This window comes from Stereum hirsutum, assembly GCF_000264905.1.
Source record: "Stereum hirsutum FP-91666 SS1 unplaced genomic scaffold STEHIscaffold_15, whole genome shotgun sequence".
NCBI lineage: Eukaryota > Fungi > Basidiomycota > Agaricomycetes > Russulales > Stereaceae > Stereum > Stereum hirsutum.
In genome coordinates, this window is record NW_006763145.1 from 285,654 (window position 1) to 307,768 (window position 22,115).

General features: G+C 50.7%; 5 protein-coding genes across 5 annotated transcripts; 4 read left to right on the forward strand and 1 right to left on the reverse strand.

The window, feature by feature from the left end:
• Nucleotides 1–518: 518 nt before the first annotated feature.
• On the forward strand, nucleotides 519–4,026 carry STEHIDRAFT_84651 (uncharacterized protein). The gene is made up of 15 exons (XM_007308363.1): nucleotides 519–676; nucleotides 751–977; nucleotides 1,042–1,088; nucleotides 1,152–1,250; nucleotides 1,304–1,463; nucleotides 1,519–1,618; nucleotides 1,672–1,924; nucleotides 1,976–2,141; nucleotides 2,205–2,499; nucleotides 2,569–2,740; nucleotides 2,806–2,936; nucleotides 3,024–3,243; nucleotides 3,307–3,467; nucleotides 3,549–3,582; nucleotides 3,672–4,026. Exons 2-15 carry the CDS (start codon nucleotides 833–835, stop codon nucleotides 3,789–3,791), a joined length of 2,103 nt encoding a protein of 700 aa, XP_007308425.1. The 5' UTR covers nucleotides 519–676; nucleotides 751–832; the 3' UTR covers nucleotides 3,792–4,026.
• A 1,276-nt stretch (nucleotides 4,027–5,302) lies between these two features.
• STEHIDRAFT_65046 (uncharacterized protein) lies at nucleotides 5,303–5,737 on the forward strand (the record flags this gene model as incomplete). Its single annotated transcript, XM_007308286.1, has 2 exons — nucleotides 5,303–5,418; nucleotides 5,500–5,737. Coding segments are annotated over 2 exons (354 nt in total), but the record flags the coding sequence as incomplete, so codon positions are not given.
• Nucleotides 5,738–6,187: 450 nt separating this feature from the next.
• On the forward strand, nucleotides 6,188–10,104 carry STEHIDRAFT_124464 (acid protease). The gene is made up of 10 exons (XM_007308364.1): nucleotides 6,188–6,642; nucleotides 6,830–6,849; nucleotides 6,941–6,966; nucleotides 7,046–7,085; nucleotides 7,156–7,422; nucleotides 7,523–7,579; nucleotides 7,910–7,993; nucleotides 8,913–9,076; nucleotides 9,146–9,458; nucleotides 9,609–10,104. Exons 1-10 carry the CDS (start codon nucleotides 6,446–6,448, stop codon nucleotides 9,614–9,616), a joined length of 1,176 nt encoding a protein of 391 aa, XP_007308426.1. The 5' UTR covers nucleotides 6,188–6,445; the 3' UTR covers nucleotides 9,617–10,104.
• Nucleotides 10,105–12,697: 2,593 nt separating this feature from the next.
• STEHIDRAFT_38526 (uncharacterized protein) lies at nucleotides 12,698–13,220 on the forward strand (the record flags this gene model as incomplete). The annotated part of the gene is made up of 2 exons (XM_007308242.1): nucleotides 12,698–13,099; nucleotides 13,176–13,220. Coding segments are annotated over 2 exons (447 nt in total), but the record flags the coding sequence as incomplete, so codon positions are not given.
• A 1,918-nt stretch (nucleotides 13,221–15,138) lies between these two features.
• Nucleotides 15,139–19,295, reverse strand: STEHIDRAFT_171257 (uncharacterized protein; the record flags this gene model as incomplete). Its single annotated transcript, XM_007308365.1, has 10 exons — nucleotides 15,139–15,497; nucleotides 15,551–16,278; nucleotides 16,338–16,693; nucleotides 16,771–17,188; nucleotides 17,614–17,782; nucleotides 17,859–17,946; nucleotides 18,001–18,057; nucleotides 18,113–18,154; nucleotides 18,213–18,903; nucleotides 18,958–19,295. The coding sequence occupies 10 exons, from the start codon at nucleotides 19,293–19,295 to the stop codon at nucleotides 15,139–15,141; spliced, it is 3,246 nt and encodes a 1,081-aa protein (XP_007308427.1).
• Nucleotides 19,296–22,115: the final 2,820 nt, after the last annotated feature.

Sequence of the window (22,115 nt, forward strand, 5' to 3'; positions counted from 1 at the left end):
CGAGAACTAGGATATAGATCAAAAGTAATGCTACTGATATAGGGGAATTGGGGCTCTCATAAGATATACGCACCTTGACCTGGCTGGACATTAAATAACTGTTATGTATGAGCAGGATGAGCGACTCGGCGATACCTGTCGTCCACAATGCTCACGATGAGGGACGGAGAGCAGCACTGTCAACGTACCAGAAGTACCCGACCGGAAAATACGGGCCTTGCCGGACTCCTTTCCCTTGACTGCCAGCGTTGGCAACATTCTCGAGAAACAAGAAAGAGATGGGAAGAAAGTCGTGGTACGCAGCGTCGATGAACTTCAAAAAAGGTTTAGTGAAGGAGTCGTCTTTGCAGTGAGAGTCTGAGACACGAGCAAGAGATGGGTATGACGTCGGGAACCGCGCCACTACTGTTTGCCGAGCTCTGGAACGGGCAGCGTGGGAGATGCAAATTACCCCGTTTTGGAAGGCGAGTAGCGATTTCGTCCACGTCCACAACCTGCTCCTAAACGGACCAGGTATGGTATTTCGCCCGATTTTCAGGGGCCTCTTGGACACCGCCGTTGCCGCCTTCTTCTTTTGTTGCACCACCATTTCCGAAACTCAGTGGCGTATTATCGCCCAGTACTAGTCTTGCTCAGGCTGACCTGTATATTTCTAGTGGACTCTGTCAACTTTCTGGTTTGTCAATCTCGAGATATATCATGCTGGTGAAGTCTAACGACAAGAGACTGTCTATCAACTGTCCATTGCAGGAAAGTTCCACTTACGCCACCTGTCTTTTACCGCGACACGCTTCTATATCAATTAGTATCTATTCTACGGCACTTCCAATTAATGCCTTTAGAGAATGGAACGCTGAGTCAAGGGACCAACCGCCTCGGTGAAAAGCTCGAAACTTCGAGTACTGGGATATTCCCTCGACATGTCCAGGGAGAAGTCTTAGGGCCCATTCCGGAGAGTGGCGTCGTGCGTGACCTCGGTAGGCTTTTTGTCTCACAAGAATCGCGCGTATTTTGTTCTCATAGTTTATTTTCATGGCCAAGATGATAATGCTGCCCCTCCTTCATTCGCACAAAGCGAGTTTCAAACCGTACGACACGCCCGCTATTATCCAAACTCCACTATGCGTTTATTGACGACCCTTCATTCATAGATAGTTCGAAGGCAACGCCACGGAAACGATCCTGACGGTCTCAAAATTCGGCATCATCCTTCTCGCTCGCCGCACTTGAACAACGACTGGGAGTTCGCTGTGCGTGATGCCTATCTTCTGCCACACCGCTTGTCTTACCTTCATAATAACAGGGATGGGGTTCAATGAGCTATCTTGACGTGTCTCTACCGTCTGCAGAGACTCTCAAACGGCCGCACAAATACTTTGGACAGCTCAAGGCGACGTCTGTAGCTGGCAACGGTCTAGCTGGTGGTGTATTCTACACTTTTCCGGCAGTTATAGCAGTCGCAGGTGACCCGCATTTAGTTTACTCCCTGTGTGGCCCGCTCTAATCACCCTTGCATAGGTACCTATGCCCCGATATGTCTGGTCTTTGCGGCCTCTCTTTTGTTATTTCTCCGTCCTCTACTGCTCGAGCTCGCCTCTGCTGTTCGCCTGAACGGAGCGTATGTGAATAATGCAATGTCTCGCTATACTGTGTTGATCCTGCCTACTACAGGAATTACATCTACCTCCTGCAATTCTCCGGGAAGACGTTCTCTATCATTGGAGCGACAGCTACTCTCCTCGATGCAATCGCAACGGCCACAGTATCGTCAGCCACAGCAAGCACATACCTCTACGATGAATTTACCTCCTTCCCACTGTCTACCGGCGTTCTCACTATCATTTTTCTGGTGGTAATAGGCGTGGTTGTTGGCGTTGGCGGAAAGGAGAGCGCAGTCGTTAGCGCCTCCGTGTTTGTCTTTCATGTATGTCTCTATATTTTCCTCCTGCGAAAATGTGTCTGACAACATCCATAGCTTGCTACTATGGCCGCGCTCATTCTCGCCAGTATCGTTCATTGGGCACGCATGGATCCAAATTCGTCAGTTCTGCGGGAGAATTGGGCCTTGCGGCCTGAGGGTGTCATTAATACACTCAAGGCTCTTTTCTATGGCACTTGCGTCGCTTTCCTCGGCGTCACTGGTACATTATGATTTTACACCACACCACACTATGACTACTAACTGACCGGCACTCCACACTTAGGCTTCGAATGTACTCCCACTTATATTGAACACATGCAACCGAAGACCTACGCCTCTGTCCTTCGTAATCTTATCATCATAGCGGCCAGTCTAGGTGGCACGCTTTGTCTTCTCTGTTTTGCGGTCTTACCATACAGCGACGTAACGGGAGGAAACGTCCTTTCATTACTCGGAGAGACGATTGCGGGTGGGAGGTGGATGAGAATCTGGGTGGTCATTGATGCGGTCTGTGTGCTAATGGGAGGAGTATTGGCTGGTTTCGTCACCTGTGGGGGACTAATTGATCGACTGGCCAGGTCAGTCCTTGCGACGTCGTCCACATTGAAAAATATAATTACTTGTTTCCACTCATTCGTTCACTATAGGGATTGTGTACTGCCACAAGTCTTCCTGGCCACAACACCCCTCACGAATGGCGCATACGTCGCGACTGCATTCTCCGTCTTGTTGGCAATCTTACTATGGCTTGCTTCGGGTATGAACGTGAATACTGCCTCTGGCATGTTTTCTGTAGCGTTCTTGTTTGTAATGCTCCTTGTACGTCCGCATTTATCATCTCCCTGAAAACCAACACTGATAGCGTTTCGTTGTCTTTATTGTAGTTTGCCACCTCAAACTTCGTCCTCAAGTATAATCGCCCTACTCTCCCTCGAACGTACCGCGCGGGATTATGGGCCCTCACGGGCGCTCTTCTCTCCCTTTCTATAACTTGGGCAGGGAACATTGCCTTGGCGTGAGTACAATATTCTTAGTGCCCTGCGCCACCCATCACGCCACTCCGTTGAACGTGCACTCAATTTACTCATTTTTCATGAGATAGTCCCTCGACCCTCAAGCTATTCGCACCGTCATTTATCCTCATCGGTCTCGCCTTCTTCGTCTTAGGCTCTCAACCCCGAATCGCCCGCCTAGCCCTTCGATTCTTCGAGCCGTCTCCCCGCGGTAGCTGGAAGATAACGAGGCTGCTTAATCGGTACCTTGTGAAATGGTACAAACGGACGCGCGATGCAAAAGTTTGCGTCTGGATCAAACATGACGATGTGTGTTTCCTTGTTCCTTTCATGCCAACGATTTCTCCCACTTTGGTACTGATGTCGTACCAGATTCATATGATGCTACGGGCCCTCCTATCCGTCCAAGCCAATACTCCAGAGGCCTGTACCGTCGTGTTCGTACATGCGTACCCCACCGCTGAAGATATCCCGACTGAACTGGAGCCGAATACGAGGATATTGGACGAGGCGTTTCCTATGGTCACGATTGAGTGCGTGTTGCGTTACATCTCATCTTCCTCGACTATTATTGACGTATGCATATGGTGTTTGTTTGATTGTGGCTCATCCAGCTTGGCATTCGTCAAGGGGACGTTCTCTCCATGCGTAAGCCTTCCATTTCCATCCCCCGTGTCTCTCATCCTCGTGCTCGTTTTCATCCTCCTCATATTTGAATCGTGTATTTGTGCACCCAGCTCGTTCACGCCGCTTCTGAAGCACTCGATGTCCCTACGAGCAGAATGTGCGTACTTCGTCTCGGGAGCGAACATATGTGGGCTTTGGGCGATTACGACGGCGTGAGGGTTATGGGATGAAGCATTTCACTTTCGCAGATTATGTAGCATAAGTTCATGGTTTGGTAGAGATGGTTAAGTTTGAAGTAGTTGTTGTGCGGATGTGATACCCCGGAACGAGTAGTATCCCCGCTTGTGTAGGATAGTTTACGATTACGGTTACGATTATGATCAGTGATGATTTTATGGGTTACATGGTTTCCTTTTAGCGCACACTTGTAGATTACGAGCCTACTTAATGTAGCCTTCATCTCCAAGGAGACGGTGTCCAGTGATCTGCAGGTTGTTCCAGAAGCAGAGACGTCTATGTTTAGTCCCTTCATCTCATCCCAACGAAGGTGGCACTCGTGCCTCGGTGCCACCGTGTCACAAAACAGTTGAAAACATCGCGGTCACGTGCCATGACAACAACCGTGTCAGATTTAAAGATCGTCTGTTTTAGTTTTGATCCTGACCTCCATGGCACCGCGTCCGACACCGACACCTTGACGTGCCAGAGGGCCCCAAAGATCTGACACGCTTTGTATATAGTCAAGAATCAACACATCCTCTCTTTCTTTCCACTCTTTCGTTCTGCCCAAATCTCTACGCCCCAAGCTTCAGTCTACAGTCTCGAACTCGGGCTACATTCACATCATACACCAGCCATCTGTTGTCTTGGTCTTAGTCGTTTCGTTGTCGACTTGTTATGGACGCGTTCGTCGTCGTCACGACACCTTCGACGAGCTCGAAACGCGCCGCTGCGAGCGGCGGTAAACAAGACTCAGGCTCGAAGACTTCTTCCAGCTCTCGATACGCTCCTTATTCTACAGCTACGAATCGCGCAATGACGTCGGACGGGTACGCATTCTATCCCCTTCTCCTCCTTCTCTATCTCCATCTCCGTCTTCATCTCCACCTCCATTTCCGTCCGCGTCCTCGTCTTCGCTCGTCAAAATCATCCGAAACACAAACGCGCCACAGCTAACACTCGTACTCATTCATACAGCATCTCGACCCAGAAGCCTATACCCGCGAAGAAGAAGAGAAAGCCGCTGCTCACAGCGGACGGAAAGACGCCCTCCGCATCCGCGATCCGTAAACACCTCTTCAGCACGCTTCACGAGGAGACGAACCCGATCACGCATTCGGATGTGTATGCGAGGACTGGTACGTCTCCACGCATCTCTTCCTCCTTCAAAACACTCATGATATTTCTCTTGCTCGCCCTCTCCTGACTGTGCCTACCGACCATTCGATGAAAAGATCACGTAACCTCGACAGCAACGGGCCATCAGCGCTCAGATGGGCGGAACGCAGGTTCGACCGCTGAGTATCTCACTCGGCGGAAGGAGAAGCTCGAGGGGCAGTTAGCAGAGGCACGACGGGAGGCTGAACGATCGACATCGCAAGAGGCTGGACAGTCGACGACGCAAGAAGCTGGACGGTCGACGACGCAAGAGGCTGCACGGTCGACGACGCAAGAGGCTGCACGATCGACGACGCAAGAAGCTGGGCCGTCGTCGAATTTGGCTTCACAGGAGCAGGCGGGTAATACTACCAACACGAACGTGCTGAGGAACGTGAAGGCGTACATCGACGGGTTCCTCGAGAATACGACAGACATTGAGATGAAGAAGATCATCACGGAGGCGGGTGGGGAGGTCCTGTATGTGCTTTCTCTCTCTGTCCCTCTCCTACCTTCTATTCGAACCCGACTTACTCACTTCCCCCGCTCCCGCTCCTACAGGTACTCCGCCTCAAACGCCACACACATCCTGACCTCACAACAGCTCAGCGGAAGCAAGACGCACCGACTCCTCACGCAGAAGAAGATGAAGGTCCGGCCGCATGTCGTCAGGCCGGAGTGGGTGTTTGATAGTCTGGATAGGGGGAGGAGGGTGCCGGAGAGGGAGTATTCGGTGTTGAAGGATGGGGGGAATAAGGGGTTGGTTGAGATGTTTGGGGTGGGGAAGGATGCGAAGTGATTTGTGGGTGTTGTTGAGGTGGGTGATGTATTTTTCGGGTTAGGGGTGTAGATGTAAATCTCCGACCTTCACAGCGTATCTATTGATAGGAATTCGACGTATATCACGGACGACCGTCGATAACCCATATACTTGTAGCTTTGTAGAGTCTGGTCAACCTGTAGCTCGTAGTATCCGTATTCTGCGGACCCTCATACATTTATGTGCAGCTTTTAGTCGACAGGTAGCGAATTGATGGCCTCTGCGTGTACTTACTGCCACTTTGATTATTGCCCCTGATTTACTGGACTCACTGCATTTCACTCGTAGTTCAAGTCCGGCGTCTTCCCATCCACGCGCTCGACCCTGCGAACCGCCCCCGCCACCGACTTTCCTTCCCGATCGGGGTTTGGAACCACATTATTTCCTGATGGCGGGCCACACCCATACGCGAAGTCCACCTCCGTATAACCTGCCCGTACCAGACCACATGGATATCCCTCTTCGATTTTCTCCGCCAAGTGCTTCTCCTAGGCCTGTGCGTCGCTAGGTTCAATTGTGGACCGTGGTATAAATACGACCTTGCTTGCTGGCAGCTGGGGTTTTTCCACCCGTCGCGTCCCACACATACTGCGTTTACTAGTTCAGGCTCGCACGACCATAGCGAACTGAGAAGACTACGCTCTTTCTCTTGACTTCCACGTTCACGTCCGTTAACTTCAAACCACCATGCTACTGAAGACATCCACCGTCGGCTTCAGCGCCCTCCTCTCCGCCTCCATCGCACTAGCCGCAGAACCAGCGAAGATCTCCCTGTCGTCCAGAAAGGTAACCACGAGGTCGCCGAGGTCCGTCAAGAACCAGAGGAGAGCGGTGGACAATATCACAGTTCCGTTGGATGATCAGTTTTTGGGGACGGATCTGCAGTGAGTTGTTTGTTCTTTGGTCGTTTCGTATGGAGGTTTGTGGGTCCTCGTTGTGTGGGGTGGGGAGGAGATCGTGTGAGTGGCTTACGAGAGGGAGAGAGAGAGGAAGAGTGAACGCGCGGACGTGGCGATTGGTTGTGAATAGAACGATTGAAGCTGACTGAATTTTTTGGACGACGTGTCATAGGTGGTTTGGCAACATCACCAGTTGAGTCCTCCCAGCGTCCTCCTCGACGACACATCATGATGCATGATCGCTGACCGAGCCGTCCAACGCCGATCTATGTGCACGATACAGTCGGGACACCACCACAAACCCTTCCGGTCAGTCGTCCGGAGCCCCTATCCGCATCCATTCATCTGAATATTGCTGACTGCTAAATGTCTTCCTGTTCTGATTCAGACCGTGTTCGACACAGGAAGCGTAACCCTCGAAGTAACCAGTGCGTCTCTTTCTCCACTCTCTCCAATTCCCCTCTAACCTTCCCTCCTTTGATCATCCTACTCCCCCAGGCACCCTCTGCGCATCCACCTGCCCCAACCAGACCCAATTCAACGCCTCCGCCTCCTCCACCTTCGTCGACGGCGGCTCCGAATCCACCATCGTCTTCGCCACCGGCGGCGGCGTCAACCCTGCCATCGGAGACGAATACACGCTCACGTTGAGGAGCGCGACGGATACGGTGGGTATTGGGGGCGTGTTCGTGAGCGATGTCGAGTTTTTTCAGGTGACGGAACAGACGGCGGCGTTTGGGCCGGATCCGTATAGCGGGATTCAAGGTGCGTTGCAGTCGGTTTGTGGGCGGATGAGAGTTGGAATTTGCACGGGGAGGCGGAGGAGGAGATGGACAGTAATGATGCTGACATCGATTGCGTCTAGGTTTGTCGGCAGATGCGGGCGGATTATTTGCGGGATTGGTAGCGCAGGGATTGCCTTGTACGTTCTTGATCCTCACTCATTGTCATCGCATAACTTCGATTTATCCTATCCTACTCCTATATTTATTTCACTTCTCTCCTATCTCCCCATTCATAATAATATGGCAGTTCTGCTGGCACGCTCTTCTCTATGCATTCACTAATTTTATTTTACGTTCTTAAACTCTATACCCTCGATGCTCGCTCGACGTGGCACTCTCCCTCTCTCCGCACCACCCGACTGGACTCGGAATCGACAATTATCCACCCATCCCATGACGGTGACGGTGACGGAAACACGCTCGAAACTTTGACTCTGGCCCCGACGTTTGGACATCATATCATCAAGCCCTCTTCAGTATGCTCCTCACGCCTGAAGCGGACGGGGGCGCGGAGTTGCTGCTCGGCGGGATCGACTCTTCGAAGTTCAAAGGTACGTGTTCTAGATCTGTTTCTTTCCGAGTCAGTATCAGTATCTTTCGGTGTTTCTTCGATTCCTGTGGACTCAGTCTGCGTTATGTTATCGTATATGTCACTAGTCGGTGCCCGTACTTCGCGGGACAGACGGGCAGAGTTCATGTTCATGCTGTCAGAGAAGTAGTGGAAACCTCCGTGGACTCTGGAGATCTCGCGGGCCACCTACGCTCGTCGGCGAGTGGTCAACTGGACAGTGCACGGTCTATACATGAACAAAGGTCTCAATACGAGTGACCCGGAACATCTCAGACGCGTACGGCGATGCATATGGCATCGCCACCAGTGGCTCATTGGCCTCAAATGTCGAGCGGATGAGATAGCCCAGTTGACTACTCGTTGGAAATGGGGCCCCGTAACACTGAGCTCCTTTGTAATGTTGACTAGCGGGAGCCCTTGCTTTGCAGGGCAAACGGACACATTCGTTATTGTCAGAGTTGTCGAAACCTCCACGGAGGTCTTACGGGCCACTCCCCGCCGAGCTACGTATACGCTCGTCCACGAGTGGTCAATAGGATGACTGCAGCTTCAGGGTCACAGGTCCAGCACAAGGTCCACAAAAGAACCAAGATCTCGACGCAAGTGAGCTGGAACATCCACCGTGGTGTGGCCCAGCTGAGGCTGGAACAAGGAGTCAGACGGCGATGCATGTGGCATCCCCGTCAGTGGCCCACTGGCGTTGACGCTCCAATCCCCGTTCGAGTATCCAGCGAATCAGACGGACCAGTTATGTTGGTTGATTATGGGTGCAAGAACGCTGACCGTTTCTGCTTTCTCGTGTTCGCTCATGTTTGATGTGGCGGTGGCCCGTTCTTTCTGTCCTCTGGTCCTTTCTCCATCGTCTGCTGTGAACTTAAATTAACTTTTACACCACCCAGGCGACCTAATCAACGCGACCCTCCCCGGCTCCGGCCGTACCTGGGAACTTCCCTCCCCCTCCATCTTCGTGAACGGCCAAACGACACCTCTGCTGAACTCGGAGCGGACGGTGATATTTGATAGTGGGACGAGTAATGTTTTGTTTAGTACGAACACGACCGAGGTGCGTCTGATTTGCAAAGTCGCGATTTGTACTCCTTCACGTATTTATGATCCCGAAAATGTACTCCAGGCAATCTACGCCCTCATCTCGCCCCTCATCCAACCACACGCCTCCGAACCCGGCACCTACGGCCTCCCCTGTTCCCTCATCCCCACGCTCCCCGCCTCAATCTCTATCACCTTCACCTCGACGTCCAACGAGCCGTTCAACCTCACCATCCCGTCCGAAGAACTAAGCGTGGGCCCGTTCGCGGATAATGCGACGGAGTGCCAGACGCTGATTAATGCGTTCGACGGGCTGGAATTGGTCGGCGGGAGTTTGTTGAAGCATTATTATACGGTGTATGATGTGGGGGCAAGGACGATTGGGTTTGCGGAGAATGGTGCGTCTGCTGGTTCTTTGGGTTCTGGTTCTGGTTCTTCGAGTTCGAAAGGGAGCTCGTGTTCGGTCGGGGAGGCGGGCGTATCAAGATCGTCGAAGGGAGCGCTGATGTTCTTGTCCGTGGGTGTGTTGTTGGCGATATGTGTTCTAGGCTTTTGACCCGTGCAAGTGGTTCGTTGAAGATCTAGACGTCGAAGAACTCCATGGATCCAAGGGAAGTTATCAGTACTCAGGGCATATATGTAGCGATGGTCATCGTCGCTCCACCGGGGGATGCAAAAGTTGACATCGATACAGATACGCCCGAGTGGGATGGGAACACGAAAACGCGAGCTTGCGTCTATTGGTTCCACATGCTTCTGCAACCGATGTGTATGTGCGGGACGCGCTTTTCTTCTTTCCATGACTGGACGAATATAGATGCTTTTCTCTCTGGACGTGATGTTCCTGGAACCTAATATGCCTATGTTCGGCCTTAATAGTGCTTGTTGCATCCTGCACCCTGAGTAGGGTGGGGTTCTTGAAACGCATAGTCTAACATCCCCGCATCGTCATCGTCCGCGAACCGTACGCGTCCAAACCATAAAACTTCTTCTGATTATTATAGCAGCCCTTGTACGTCAACTCACAGGTGGCTCCGAATCACATACGTGAACCTTTTTCCAATCCTTTTATGAGACCGTTTTCCCAACCAGGCCAAACAGCTGTCGCCGCTACAGCGACAGAGCAAGTCGACGCAGGCGCTTCGTTTGCTTCACGCATGGTCAATGGCCTGTCCCTCCAAGAAACATATTCCAAACACATTTTTGACCACTGAGATGCGTATACATCAAGCACAGTGTACTGCATATGCCCCATTTTTCCGGTTTTTCTTACAGGAGGCGCCGTGAAGGCGGCCATCAGGAGCATCTGGCAGTGGGAGGCGCTGTTAGGCTCGCTCCAAACAGAGCTCTGGAAATCTCGACAGATCCAGCAGCGCAACGGCTGTCGCACTCGACAGCGAAAACACTGTATTGGTATAAGCCTCGTTCAGAGTTGGGGGCGAAAGAGTGTTCAAACACTCTTTCGACGGTCGTTGAACGGGTTCTCGACCCTTGGCGTCAAAATACTCTGATGGCCAAGAGAGAGTATTCGTTCGGCAACTCTCTCGTTTGGCTCACGAAGGAGTGTTTCGACCGCCAAGACTCGGATACGTTCAACGACCGTCGGAAGTGTTTAAAGACTCTTTCGCCCCCAACTCTGAAGGAGGCTTGTGGCTCGCTTTCCTTATGCGGGGTGCGAAACACCTAGTTTACTGGTTCATGAAGCCATCCACGAGAAAACTACCCTCCAGCGCTTGTGCGTGTCCAGACATGGATACGCGCTTTTGATTTGCACTTCCATCCCTCGTCGCTTCCTTTTCCGTGCTGTATTTTCTCGTGTACACGTTCAAGCCAGCGCCAGCTGTCGCCCCATGCGAACCGGGACAAGGGACAATGTGTGTGTTGATATCCGTACCCAAGTACAGTGATCTACTGGTAGTCGTGAGTCACCACGGCTTGATAAACCACCTTCTGTTTTGCAGTCTCGATGATTCAAGAGCATTACGGCACCGTGCCTCAAACTTCGAACCGGGAGCACTCCAGGTAAGTGGTTCCAAATGCCAAGGGCCTCGAACGGCAGTGGTGTCCTCGGTGGGAATTGTTGCCAACTAGATGAGCACCAAGCACTTGATGCGTGCTTTCCATAAGTAATCTTTTGCCTACACGTTGCAAAATGGAACGGCTAGATTGGTGAGCCAAACACCTTCCTTCGGAGTATGAACTTCATGAACCGTACCCTGACCAGCAATCCACGGCCGGTAAGCCGTACTCTTCTTGCTCTCAGCTAGCTCTGAGCCACTGCTCGCAGCTGGAATCATGCGTGCAGCGTGTTTCGAACACCCAAACCCCAAACGCGTCTAACGGAATGACCTGTGGCTTTTCGCGACCTATTCTTGTCGGTGACCATGACCTTCTCTGCTTCTTGGGTTGCTCCCAAATACGACACAGACGGGCGCCGATGTCTAACGCCACCATAGGATCGTGTCCATGGTGTATCTCAATTTAGTCGTGGCAACCCGCATATGCTCGACTTCCTCTCATCGTGCAGACATCAAAGGTCGAGTTTCATGTACATTAAAAGCATCCTTGGACAATGGAAACACATCGTTCACGTTCACAGTTACCGGATCTACCACGTTCCTGACTGCATGCAAGACAGCACCAGCGACCATTCCATTGAAGAGACCAGATCGAGACGGTCACTTCTCTACTTTTGGGGTGTTTTTGGGAAACACTCGCCGGAATTGAGGCTTGGACAGCTCGTATCAGGTTCTGAAAACCTAGAGAGCCGGTAAGACCTGTGTTTCAGCCTCGGCGGCAATCTGCAGCATATCAATGCTTGCGATTCTCGTGCGACCTACAGAACTTGAGAAGGGCAGAGGAAAAAAAGCCCCTCTCTGCCATGTTCCAATCGCGGAAGTCTCTTTCCTCCGCGAAACTGTTTTCGTGGGGATATGCTCCTCATGACTTTCCTTGCTTGAAATTTTTGGAAGAGATCACACCAGTAAGTAAGTTGTCCGGAGTTTATGTCACCGGCCTTTTCGGCACTGTTCGAGAGGTCGACTAGTTAGGACTAGGTAGCGTACGACTCGATATACTCACTAAGAAGTGTTCCCTAGGATAATGCGCGTCAACTCTACCCTCATCAATCCCTCAAGGGTAAATTTCCACCATCTTCAGGCGGACCGCCGCCCCCAACCTCTTATATCCTTACGAACATGAACATCTGATGATACCCACGGTTGACTTACTACTTCTCCCCACCGACGTTCAGACCTCTCGAACTAGCAAAACTGTCATCGATGCAGAGAGTGAAAAGGATCCTGGATTTTTGGACATGTAAGTGCCTTTCTCGTCAATCTTGATAAATTTAATCACCCGTTGGTGATGTTCATTCTTATTGACGTGCGTATTGGGCAGTATGCATATGTCCAGGGGGACTCAGAGTACTTGCAGCTCTCAAGAATGCTTGGGGACGTTTGTCACAATGGTATACCGGTGCCAAAGGACTTCCCGGTCCCATGAGAAGGAATCGAGGGTCGGATTCAGGCTCAGATTCAGGCTCGAATGCAGTGCCAATTGACATGTCAGTTTTCTTTCACTCCAGTCTATACCCTGCTGTTAAAATTGCCATTCCAGAGACCCAGCCGCATTTCACGCGCTACTCATTGGAATTAACAAGTACCAGCACCTAAACCCTTGGAAAAACCTGAACTATTCTATCGCCGACGTCGAGGCAGTCTACACCTTCCTCACCGAAGACCTTAAGGTGCCGCCCTCTAATATAAAGCGCCTGACGGCCAGTGACGCCACAAGAGCCGCCATTCTCCACGAACTCGAAGCTCTCGCTTTGAATCAATCCATCAAACACGACGATCCGATCCTCATTTATTATGCCGGCCACGGATCCAGGGGTCCTCCTCCGGCGGAGTGGAACGTCCACGATGCGAAAATCGAATACATCGTCCCTTACGATTGCTCAAAGGACACGCCGGCAATACCGGATAGGACGATCGCTGCGTGTTTGGACGGCATCGCTAAATTGAAAGGAAATAACATTGTCTGTCACTTCCTTTCACCTTGCGGCTCTGCACTGACTCGCTGGGGAACTTACGAACATTGTTTGGAACTAATAGACCGTCATCCTCGACTGCTGCAATTCCGGCTCCGGCACTCGCGGTTCAAGTGACGGCCGGCGCATCCGCTACGTTGATCTTCCTACCGATTCTATCCCTCTGACGCTCGACAAGAAGATCTGGGGTCCTGGAGCGGTCGCCACTGGCAGTCTGTCTCGAGGCTCAACTTATGCACCGGGTTTTTGCCAGACAGGTCTCGCATCCCATGTCCTTCTCGCAGCGTGCGGCTCGCGCCATATTGCGTCGGATGGGGTCTTCACGCGTGAATTAATCAGTGCGCTCAGTGCGCTCAGGCAGAAGATGGGACACCGGATCTCATACACGATGTTGATGAGTGCGATACCGAAATTGTCGAAATCGTATATTTTCTCTGCTTCCAGTGTATCATTTACCAAACCTGACTATTCTACTCTTGAACGTCTAGTCAAAGTCCCCAGTGCGAAGGCATCCACAAGAACCGTTATCTATTCACCACGACAGCGACACCACCTCGTGAAGCTCGTCTGTATGGAAATCTATACTCGGTGGTGTTCAACATCATGCCGAACAGACGTATCGTGGTCGGCTCACGCGGAAGCGTTCGATTCGAGGCAGAAAAACGTGACATTAGCATACAAATCAACGAAGGAATAGACGATGTAACAGAGAAGTTACTCGTGAGTCTACCCGATCGTCAATATATTGTCGAAGAAGATTCAGCACAATCCTCGACACCTCGCAACGATCCCGATCTAGTTGTCTCTCTCAGCGACTCCGACTATACATTCGACTCTATTTCTGAAGCCCACTCCAACTTCGGCTTCAAACGGCTTCCACACACCATCCCGCACAACGAGTCCGGTCGTCTCAAATACGTTTTCTCCGCAGCCTCGAGTTTCTATTTTCACCTCTACCAGAAACCCCAGCGCAGGGACACCGTGGCCAACATATCGACAAAAGTTGTTCAGGTTGAATTCACGGAACTCAAAGTAATGGCCACAGATAAGGAGCAGGCAACGGAATTCAGACCGTCTAGTGGGAATATGGTCATGGATGGATGGATGGATGGATGGAAGGTGTATGATGGTAATATGATCAAGCTAAAGGTAGATGGCGAGCACGACAGCAAGATTTATGGGATAAAGATTAAAAACGTATCTGGCTCGGATTTATATCCTGCGCTTTTCTACTTCGACAATAGTGATTTCAGTATTCGTAAGTCTTCCTCTCTGTCACCATTTCATGTGCTGACTTCGCCAAAACATAGAGAGCTACTTTCTTCCACCTTCATCCACTCAAGACGGCAAGCCCGATCCACCTCTTCGAGCTGGAGAGTCGCTCAATATTGGCTACGGATCAGGTGGTACGCCTCCGTTCCAATACTCACTTCGTAAAGGGCAGGATATAGACCTGGGATTCCTGAAGTTATTTCTTACAAGTGATTACGTGGATCTATCGAGTATTGTGCAAGACTCTCCGTTTCCGCCGTCGAAGAATAGAGACCGCGGGGCAGAGGAAGAGGACGATGATGTAGACGATAATGCAGCGGGAGAGATATCGCCACTCATCCTATGGCATGAACTTACAATTCCCATTGTACAGACTTTAGAATCAGCGTCTTCATTTACATAGTTCGTAGGACGTAAATGTATTTACATCTCGGTGCCCATCTCGCAACTCAGGATTGAAAGAGACCACAATTTTCTTTTACGACGTCAACCCTTTCTCATCGCCTTCTTTGCTCACTACATCTGGCGTATGACCGCGTTTGGACCATCGGTCCATACCTTCCGAGGGGCACGGTCGTGAGTGGACCTTTATTTCAAAGTTGGACTGGCATCGTTTACTGTGATGAATCATTGATACCGATTGCAGTATCCTTGAGATCGGGTAACATACACGATAAAACTGGCACAATCTAAGTTTTGCGTGTCAAAATGGTTGCTCCATCACAGGAGAAATGTGTTAGGCGTTACCATTCAAACTACATTGGTGAAGATACGCGCTTCTGTACGACAGGAATCGTGACTTGATCCCAGGCCGACGACAGCGGCATCTGAGCCACTGTCTTATTCTCTATAATACTTTGCACATCTCGACCACCACCACCACCACCACGCTGCACCAGAAATGGTGACTCTTGCGCAATACTCGAAAGATCGACGTACGCTCTCGTAAGAAACAACTTCAAGAATCCCAGGTCCATCTTCTGCCCTTCACGAAGGAAGTATTGGAACGGAGGTACACCACCTGATCCGTAACCAATGTTGAGCGACTCCCCAGCTCGAAGAGGTGGATCGGGTTTGCCACCCTGAGTGGATGAAGGTGGAAGAAAGTAGCTCTCTGTTTGGTGAAGGACATCAGCGCATGAGTTGATGACAGAGAGGAAGACTCACGAATACTGAAATCACTATTGTCGAAGTAGAAAAGCGCAGGATATAAATCCGAGGTAGAGTTGTTTGTAATTCTTATCCCATATTGCTTCTCGATCGTGCTGCATATGTCGAGGTACACTTCATTGTCCTCGTTAATGAGGTTCTTGCTCGACGGTCTGAAATTCTGCACCGCCAGATCCTCGTCTGCGGCAATTTCTTCGAGTTCCGTGAATTCGAGAACGACATCCCTCGAGATAACACTGCGCTGGGGTTGGCGGCGGAGGTGGAAATAGAAATTGGTAGCTACGGATAGCACGAAGTTGAGATGATCAGAATTGTGTGCGACGGTGCATGGAAGCCGTTTGAAGCCGAGCTTGGAATGAGTTTCGGAAATAGCGTCGAATGTAATGTCGTGGCCGCCAAGAGAAACGAGTAGATCGTTCGAAATTGTTGAAGCCGGCGCTGGATCTTGTTCAACAGTACATTGATTGTCACGATCCAGGGCCTCTCTAAACTTCTCTGCCTCCTCATTCAAGCCCTCGCCAAACTCTAGACCAAATTGTTGCCCGGTCTCCTTCCGACTGGCATCCCCGCGTAAACGTCCGCGTCCCATAGAAACACGGCGGTTTGGCGCAGTGATAGCCACCGAGAAGGTATTACTGCGAACGGCGGCGAGAAGAGAGACTGGAGCTACTATAGTCGTGAATATTTGACGGCTCTGATTTATGCCTTCACATTGGGGATGTTGACTGTACAGCGAGAAGTAAGACATTCATCTGCGACGATGACAGAGAAAGAGATGTTTTACTTAGAAATTTCTGGGATGACCATCATTAACTCCTTGTATGTGACCCCGTTCCTCCAGTTCTCCTGGAGTGCCTTGATCAATGCACGCGTGAAGACTCCCCTCTCGTCTTCTGCCGCAGATTCACGCGAGCCGCATGCTGCGAGAAGGATATGGGAACCGAGACCTGTCTGGCGAAACCCAGGTGCAAGAGTCGAGCCTCGGGCAAGCTTGCCAGGGGCGGCCGCTTCAGGACCGCAGATCTCCTTGTCGAGCGTCGGAGAGATAGTATCGATAGGAAGATCAACGTAGCGTATGCGCTGGACGCCACTTGAGTCGCGAGTGCCGGAGCCGGAATGGCAGCAGTCGAGGATGACGGTCTGTTGGTTCCAAACAAGGTTTCGTGAGTTCCCCAGCGAATCAGTGCAGAGCCGCAAGGTGAAAAGAAGTGACAGACAATGTTATCTCCTTTCGACTTAGCGATGTTATCCAAACACGCAGCGATCGTCCTATCCGGTATTGCCGGCGTGGCCTTTGAGCAATCGTAAGGGACGATGTATTCAATTTTCGCATCATCGACGTTCCACTCCGCTGGGGGAGGACCCGAGGATCCATGGCCGGCATAATAGATGAGTATCGGACTGTCGGGTTTGATGGATGGATTTGAAGCGAGAGCTTTGAGTTCGCGAAGAATGGCGGCTCTTGTGGCGTCACTGGCGGTTAGGCGCTTTATGTTCGAGGGCGGCACCCCAAGGTCTTCGGTGAGGAAGGTGTAGACTGCGTGGACGTCGATGATAGCGCCTTGTAGTGTAACATGTTTAAGGCTCGGGTACGCGTTGATCCCGATGAGTAGAGCGTGGAATGCGGCAGGGTCTCTGAAATGGTAACATCAATAAGAAGGAGCGCAGTTGGACTACTGTGTTTCTTCGACCAAGTGTTAGCCCAATTAGGAGACTCTAATGGTTTGGGTTGGCCGACAAGCTTCGATTCCTAATCGAAGCTCATCGGTCCCTGATTTGCCAGACAGTGATGCGAGGCGAGCAATTGGTCGAAAAAGTACGATAAAACTGACATAGTTGGGGTCATTCCTCGCAGTCTCTGTCGTCGAGGTAAGTGAGGTCCTTCAGCACGGAGTGGCAAAAGTGAGCCCAATGTTGCAAAGGCGCGATTAATTATTGCAGGTAGATTGAGGCCTTAAATGATACGTAATTCACTGTGAATAATAGTGGACGGTGAAGAGTGGCACGATAAGCAGAGCGTATGCTTACGTTGGTGCAAACATGACTGTAGCATTACTGACAACCACAGCGATAGAGAGATGACAGTGCTGAACATATACCATATAATTCTTGTGTCGGGCGGATCCTGCACCGCGAGCTCTTGTTCCTGTTGTAGAGAGCTTGTGATTGGCTGCCTATGGTGTCTTCGATCCAGTATGCGGTGTTTTCGTTCACTTGATAACGTTCCGACTAGGTACATTACCCGGGCATAGCGTCGAAACAGTTCAGCAATACACAACTGACAGTTACAACTGTCAGCACATACCTCTCTGCGAAAAGCCCGTTGATTGCATATCTATGGACAGGCTGCCACTTGAAAGCTCACGACGGATGCCGGATGGGGTGCATACAGCCTAGCAATAGTTTTGAGCACAGAGATCCGTCGACACATAACCGGTATGACCTACATCATCGAACAGTTCGAAATCTTTGTCGTGTACAATGGCTATGGAAGCATCGGACTTCTACTTGGAATTCAGCAAGGATAGAACTGACAGCACGACGAAAGGAAAGATGTACCTCGAGAATATAATCCAACAACGAGACAACCAGCGGTTTGTACTGGGATTAACACTGAGAGTGAATTGAAGCGGGATCAACTATAAAATCTAATACGCACACCACTATTTTTCGCAATCGGGCTGACTTCGAACACGTCTTCTTCGTTTTGCGTTTCGTTTATTGAAGGAATGGCAGCGTCACTATTGCCATCTCGTTCTTCGGGTAGGTCGGAAGGCCCAGCCATTGCGCGAATCTTCTTGACGGTTCGAAACACTCTGCGTTTCACACGATACCCTCTAAGGAATATACATTGGTCTCGCGTCGAAGACTCCGTCTGCCCATCCCCACTACTGGATGTCGTCTCGTGATTTTCCATCAAAGTCCTATCCTGGGAAAGAGGTGAGAGCGTCGCTTCGATAGAAGTTAGAAGACCTGGTCGTGGGCCCCAGTTATGCTCCGCATTGCACTCGTTCTTCCAAGAGACGTGCATCCCTGCACCGCCCGCTCCGATAGCAGTGTTCACCTGGAGCTCTATTGCCGCGTCAGCCTCATTGTGCATGAATGCAGCAACAGCCCAGGATGAAGCCAGATCGTAACCCGTCACAAGAATAAGATCCTCCATTTCGAGCTCGAGCCCTGAACCTGGCCCGTTTGCGAAAGCAAGCCAGCTCTCGCAGTTTTTTAGGATATACGTCTTGTAATCTAGTAGGGAATGGGCGTCTGTGCGAATTGCTTCTTTAGGGATCACTTGAACGGCGCCTTGCGTCTTATGGCAGCTGAATGAGGCTTGTCCTGTCAGAGGAGCGAGGCTTGAAGTCCCCAAACTTGAGTATGATGCTGTGAAAGGACCGTAGAGAACTCACCCCAGTGGGAGTTTGACATCCATACCCCCGACGCGAACCGTCCGAGAGAACCGTATTCCTTTGTCTAGCCAGTCCGTACGTATGTATCGCGGCTTCGGTATGTGTTCAAAATCTTCTGGGAAGTAACGAGACTGCAGTGGATCGTCGGAGGGGAGATGGACGTTGAATAAAGGGGTGAAGCCGCCGTCACGGACGAATCCTACGTCTCCGAGAGATACTGGCAATCGTTGATGGTAATAACGACCTTGCACCTCTCTAGGTACAGGATCTGGTCTCCAGAGAGCGTAGCCCCACTTCCGGCAAGCGAGCTCGTCGGAGTAGACTTCGTGACAAGCCATAATCTCAATGTACAGTGCTGGACGTGTGGAAGAAGTGTGGATGCTGGAAGCTGCCCTACAGCTGTGTGCATGCTGGACGCTGCACGTACTTGTGCGGATGTATAAGGCGCCCACAGCAGTGTGGGAATTCGGCCACGCTGCGTTTCTCATGAGATACAAGTAGGTTACCTTTCGTATTCGTTGTGTGTATGATCGTATATACAACGGTGCTGATATAAACGGGCTGCGCAATATGATGCCCACTATCATTAGCAACATAATGGGATAGTGGTCCAAGCCCAGTCGCAAAGACGTTAAGGCCCAGAGAAATGAGGCGAGGAAACTGGCAAAGGGTAATTCCACAAGGGAAGCAACGTGAATCAGAAGCAGTATCATGTTCAACGCTCAGGTCCCATGCGGCAACCCCAGCCACTGGTCAAACGATAGTATTCTTGTAGCAGGCATTCATGCACTGCACCGGAAGGGGGAGTATTTTCTCCATACCAAAAAGACCGAGTATGCGGTGATACGCACAGGGGTGAGCGGTGCGCCCACTAGAATTTCTATTAGATTGAGAAACCGATCGCTGGGCTAGGGGATATCGCTTCATGTTGGCCAGAAGACCTCAGAGTCTCGTTAGAGATAATACGCACAGGAACGGACTCGAGGAGTGCAGCTTTGACAATAGAGTGTACATGATAAAGGACGAAAAACAGCGAGAAAAACGCCGATTTCCGGTCGTCGACGGCATTACCCGAAAGCTGGGTGGCGTCACGTCCTGCTCGCCACACACACACTCGTACTTCTCCTTCCTCGGCGTTCACAGACCAAAGCCCTCCGGGCATTGCCTGATACTATCCAGCGCAGTATGGTGCTCCGTTCTATGAGCATACTCAGACTGGTGTGCTGGAAGTGAGCATGGAGTACAAAACAAGGGCTGCTAAGTAGTAGCCATTCCCCGAGCCTTCAACTGCAGTGTGCCTGTTCTCGAAACAACATTACCTTTTCTCTATCTGGCAAAAATGTTGACACCCTATGTTTTATTCTCTGTTGCATCAGCTGCCAGCACCTTGCAAAGTTCCGATGATCTGAAAGGAATAGGTACTTCTTTCAGAGGATATATGGCCAGGACTTCCAGTGTTCTCGTAAGCGTAGATGGGCAGAACTCAATCCAGTGGGGGAATCAAGCTTGTGCAAGTACCGGTGGCATGACCCATGAGTAGATGACTGACTCGAAGGCGATATATGGCTGTTCGAATGGTGACTTGAGTAATATGGCCACTGATTCAGAACCCGCGACTGAAGTTAGTACATGGCAGCGCCCGTTTTTGTGTCAGTCACTTCGCTCGGGCAGAAACGAATAGAAGCAGGGTTCTGTTCATTCTGCACGCTCAAAATCCTCCAGGAAAAATTAAGCGTGCATTCTGTACCGACAGAATGCGCTGTGATATTGTCTGATGAGCCCGGTACACAAGAACACTGTGATTAAAAGCCGTGAATGATAGCTGGCTCATCCCCTACTCTATTGTCGAGTTCCACAGTATTTACCAACTCCCTCTCGTACTGTAGATAGTTGACTAGTACCGATACGTTCAGCGCCCCTGGCTTTCGCCGGCGCTATACAAATACAATTGATTTTAAAAAAAAATGATAGCTGGCCATGGTGTGTATCACATGCTATGGCTCATGCAAGCTCTCGCAGACTTTGCGCATTTCGACGAAGGGCCTACATCTCTATCTAACTTACTCAGACTCTGTAATAAACACTCACCACTATTCACCTATGGGCAGCCATTATATACAGAAGCAGCCTATTTTCTTTCGTTCGTCAGCATCAAACTACTGAAGCTCGGTGTTGTTGCTCAAATGCAGAGATGCAGAGAGGTATCATATACTATAAAGATGATTGAATAGAATGTATTGAAGTCAAATGCGCAGCGGAGTGCAGCGCGGAGGGGTAAAGCGGACCACAATTGTCACCACATTTCCAAGCCAAGTATGCACAGCACATGCAGTCCGCCAAGAACTAGACACAGATACGAGGGAGCTCGAGAAAACTGCACTTGTGGTTTGAGGAGCGGGTTGTGGTGGCGAGAAGGAACACGTCGCTGAGCCGACTTCCGGGATATCGACGTCATCGACAAGCCACGGTCACCGGCAAGGCCTCGACCCGAGAGCCAGGCCCGTGTGGCGTCGTTCTCACTGCTCGCCACACACCCATTCCTCCCCCTTCGTTTACAAAACCAATTCGACTTCAGACGCACGACGCGCGATGCACAATGCAGCGGCCATGACAATGATGACAATAAGAAAAACCAAATCGTTCATATAAGTTTATGCAACTGAACCAGTAACCCGTAACTTGTGACAAGGATAAGGATTGTATGGATTGTATGATACGGATATAGGTATGTATGTATAGCGTGCGTGCGTTCGTGCGTTTGATGGGTTCGATGGGTGAGGGTGAGTGAGGTGAGTTAGTGAGGTGAGTACTAGAACAGAGGAATCAGGAATCAGGATGGACCAAGAGACGAAAAGACGAGAGATTATGCAAGGTTTTGAGGGATGAGGGATGAGGGATGACGGTGTGGGCGTGGATGTGGGTGACGGTGGATAAAGAGGGGATGGTACGAAGTACAATGTAACAGACAAACCAAACCAGAACAGACCAGGCGAAACAGAACAAAAAAGGAAGAGAAGAATGCAAGACGAGAGAAGCGAGAACGAGAAGTTGAGAGGAGAGGAGAGGCGATTATGTGTGAGTACAGGAGCGCTCCGTAGACCATAGATGGGAGGAACGAGCGAATCGAATAGAGGTACACGATATGACGACGCGGTGAT

Coding starts and splice junctions, on each gene's coding strand:
- STEHIDRAFT_84651 (XM_007308363.1), top strand. CDS start 833: ATGCCTTTAGAGAATGGAACGCTGAGTCAAGGGACCAACCGCCTCGGT. Junction 2,142..2,204: donor CGCTTTCCTCGGCGTCACTG/GTACATTATGAT, acceptor CTCCACACTTAG/GCTTCGAATGTACTCCCACT. Junction 2,937..3,023: donor GCAGGGAACATTGCCTTGGC/GTGAGTACAATA, acceptor TTCATGAGATAG/TCCCTCGACCCTCAAGCTAT.
- STEHIDRAFT_124464 (XM_007308364.1), top strand. CDS start 6,446: ATGCTACTGAAGACATCCACCGTCGGCTTCAGCGCCCTCCTCTCCGCC. Junction 7,580..7,909: donor GGTAGCGCAGGGATTGCCTT/GTACGTTCTTGA, acceptor CATATCATCAAG/CCCTCTTCAGTATGCTCCTC. Junction 9,077..9,145: donor TTAGTACGAACACGACCGAG/GTGCGTCTGATT, acceptor AATGTACTCCAG/GCAATCTACGCCCTCATCTC.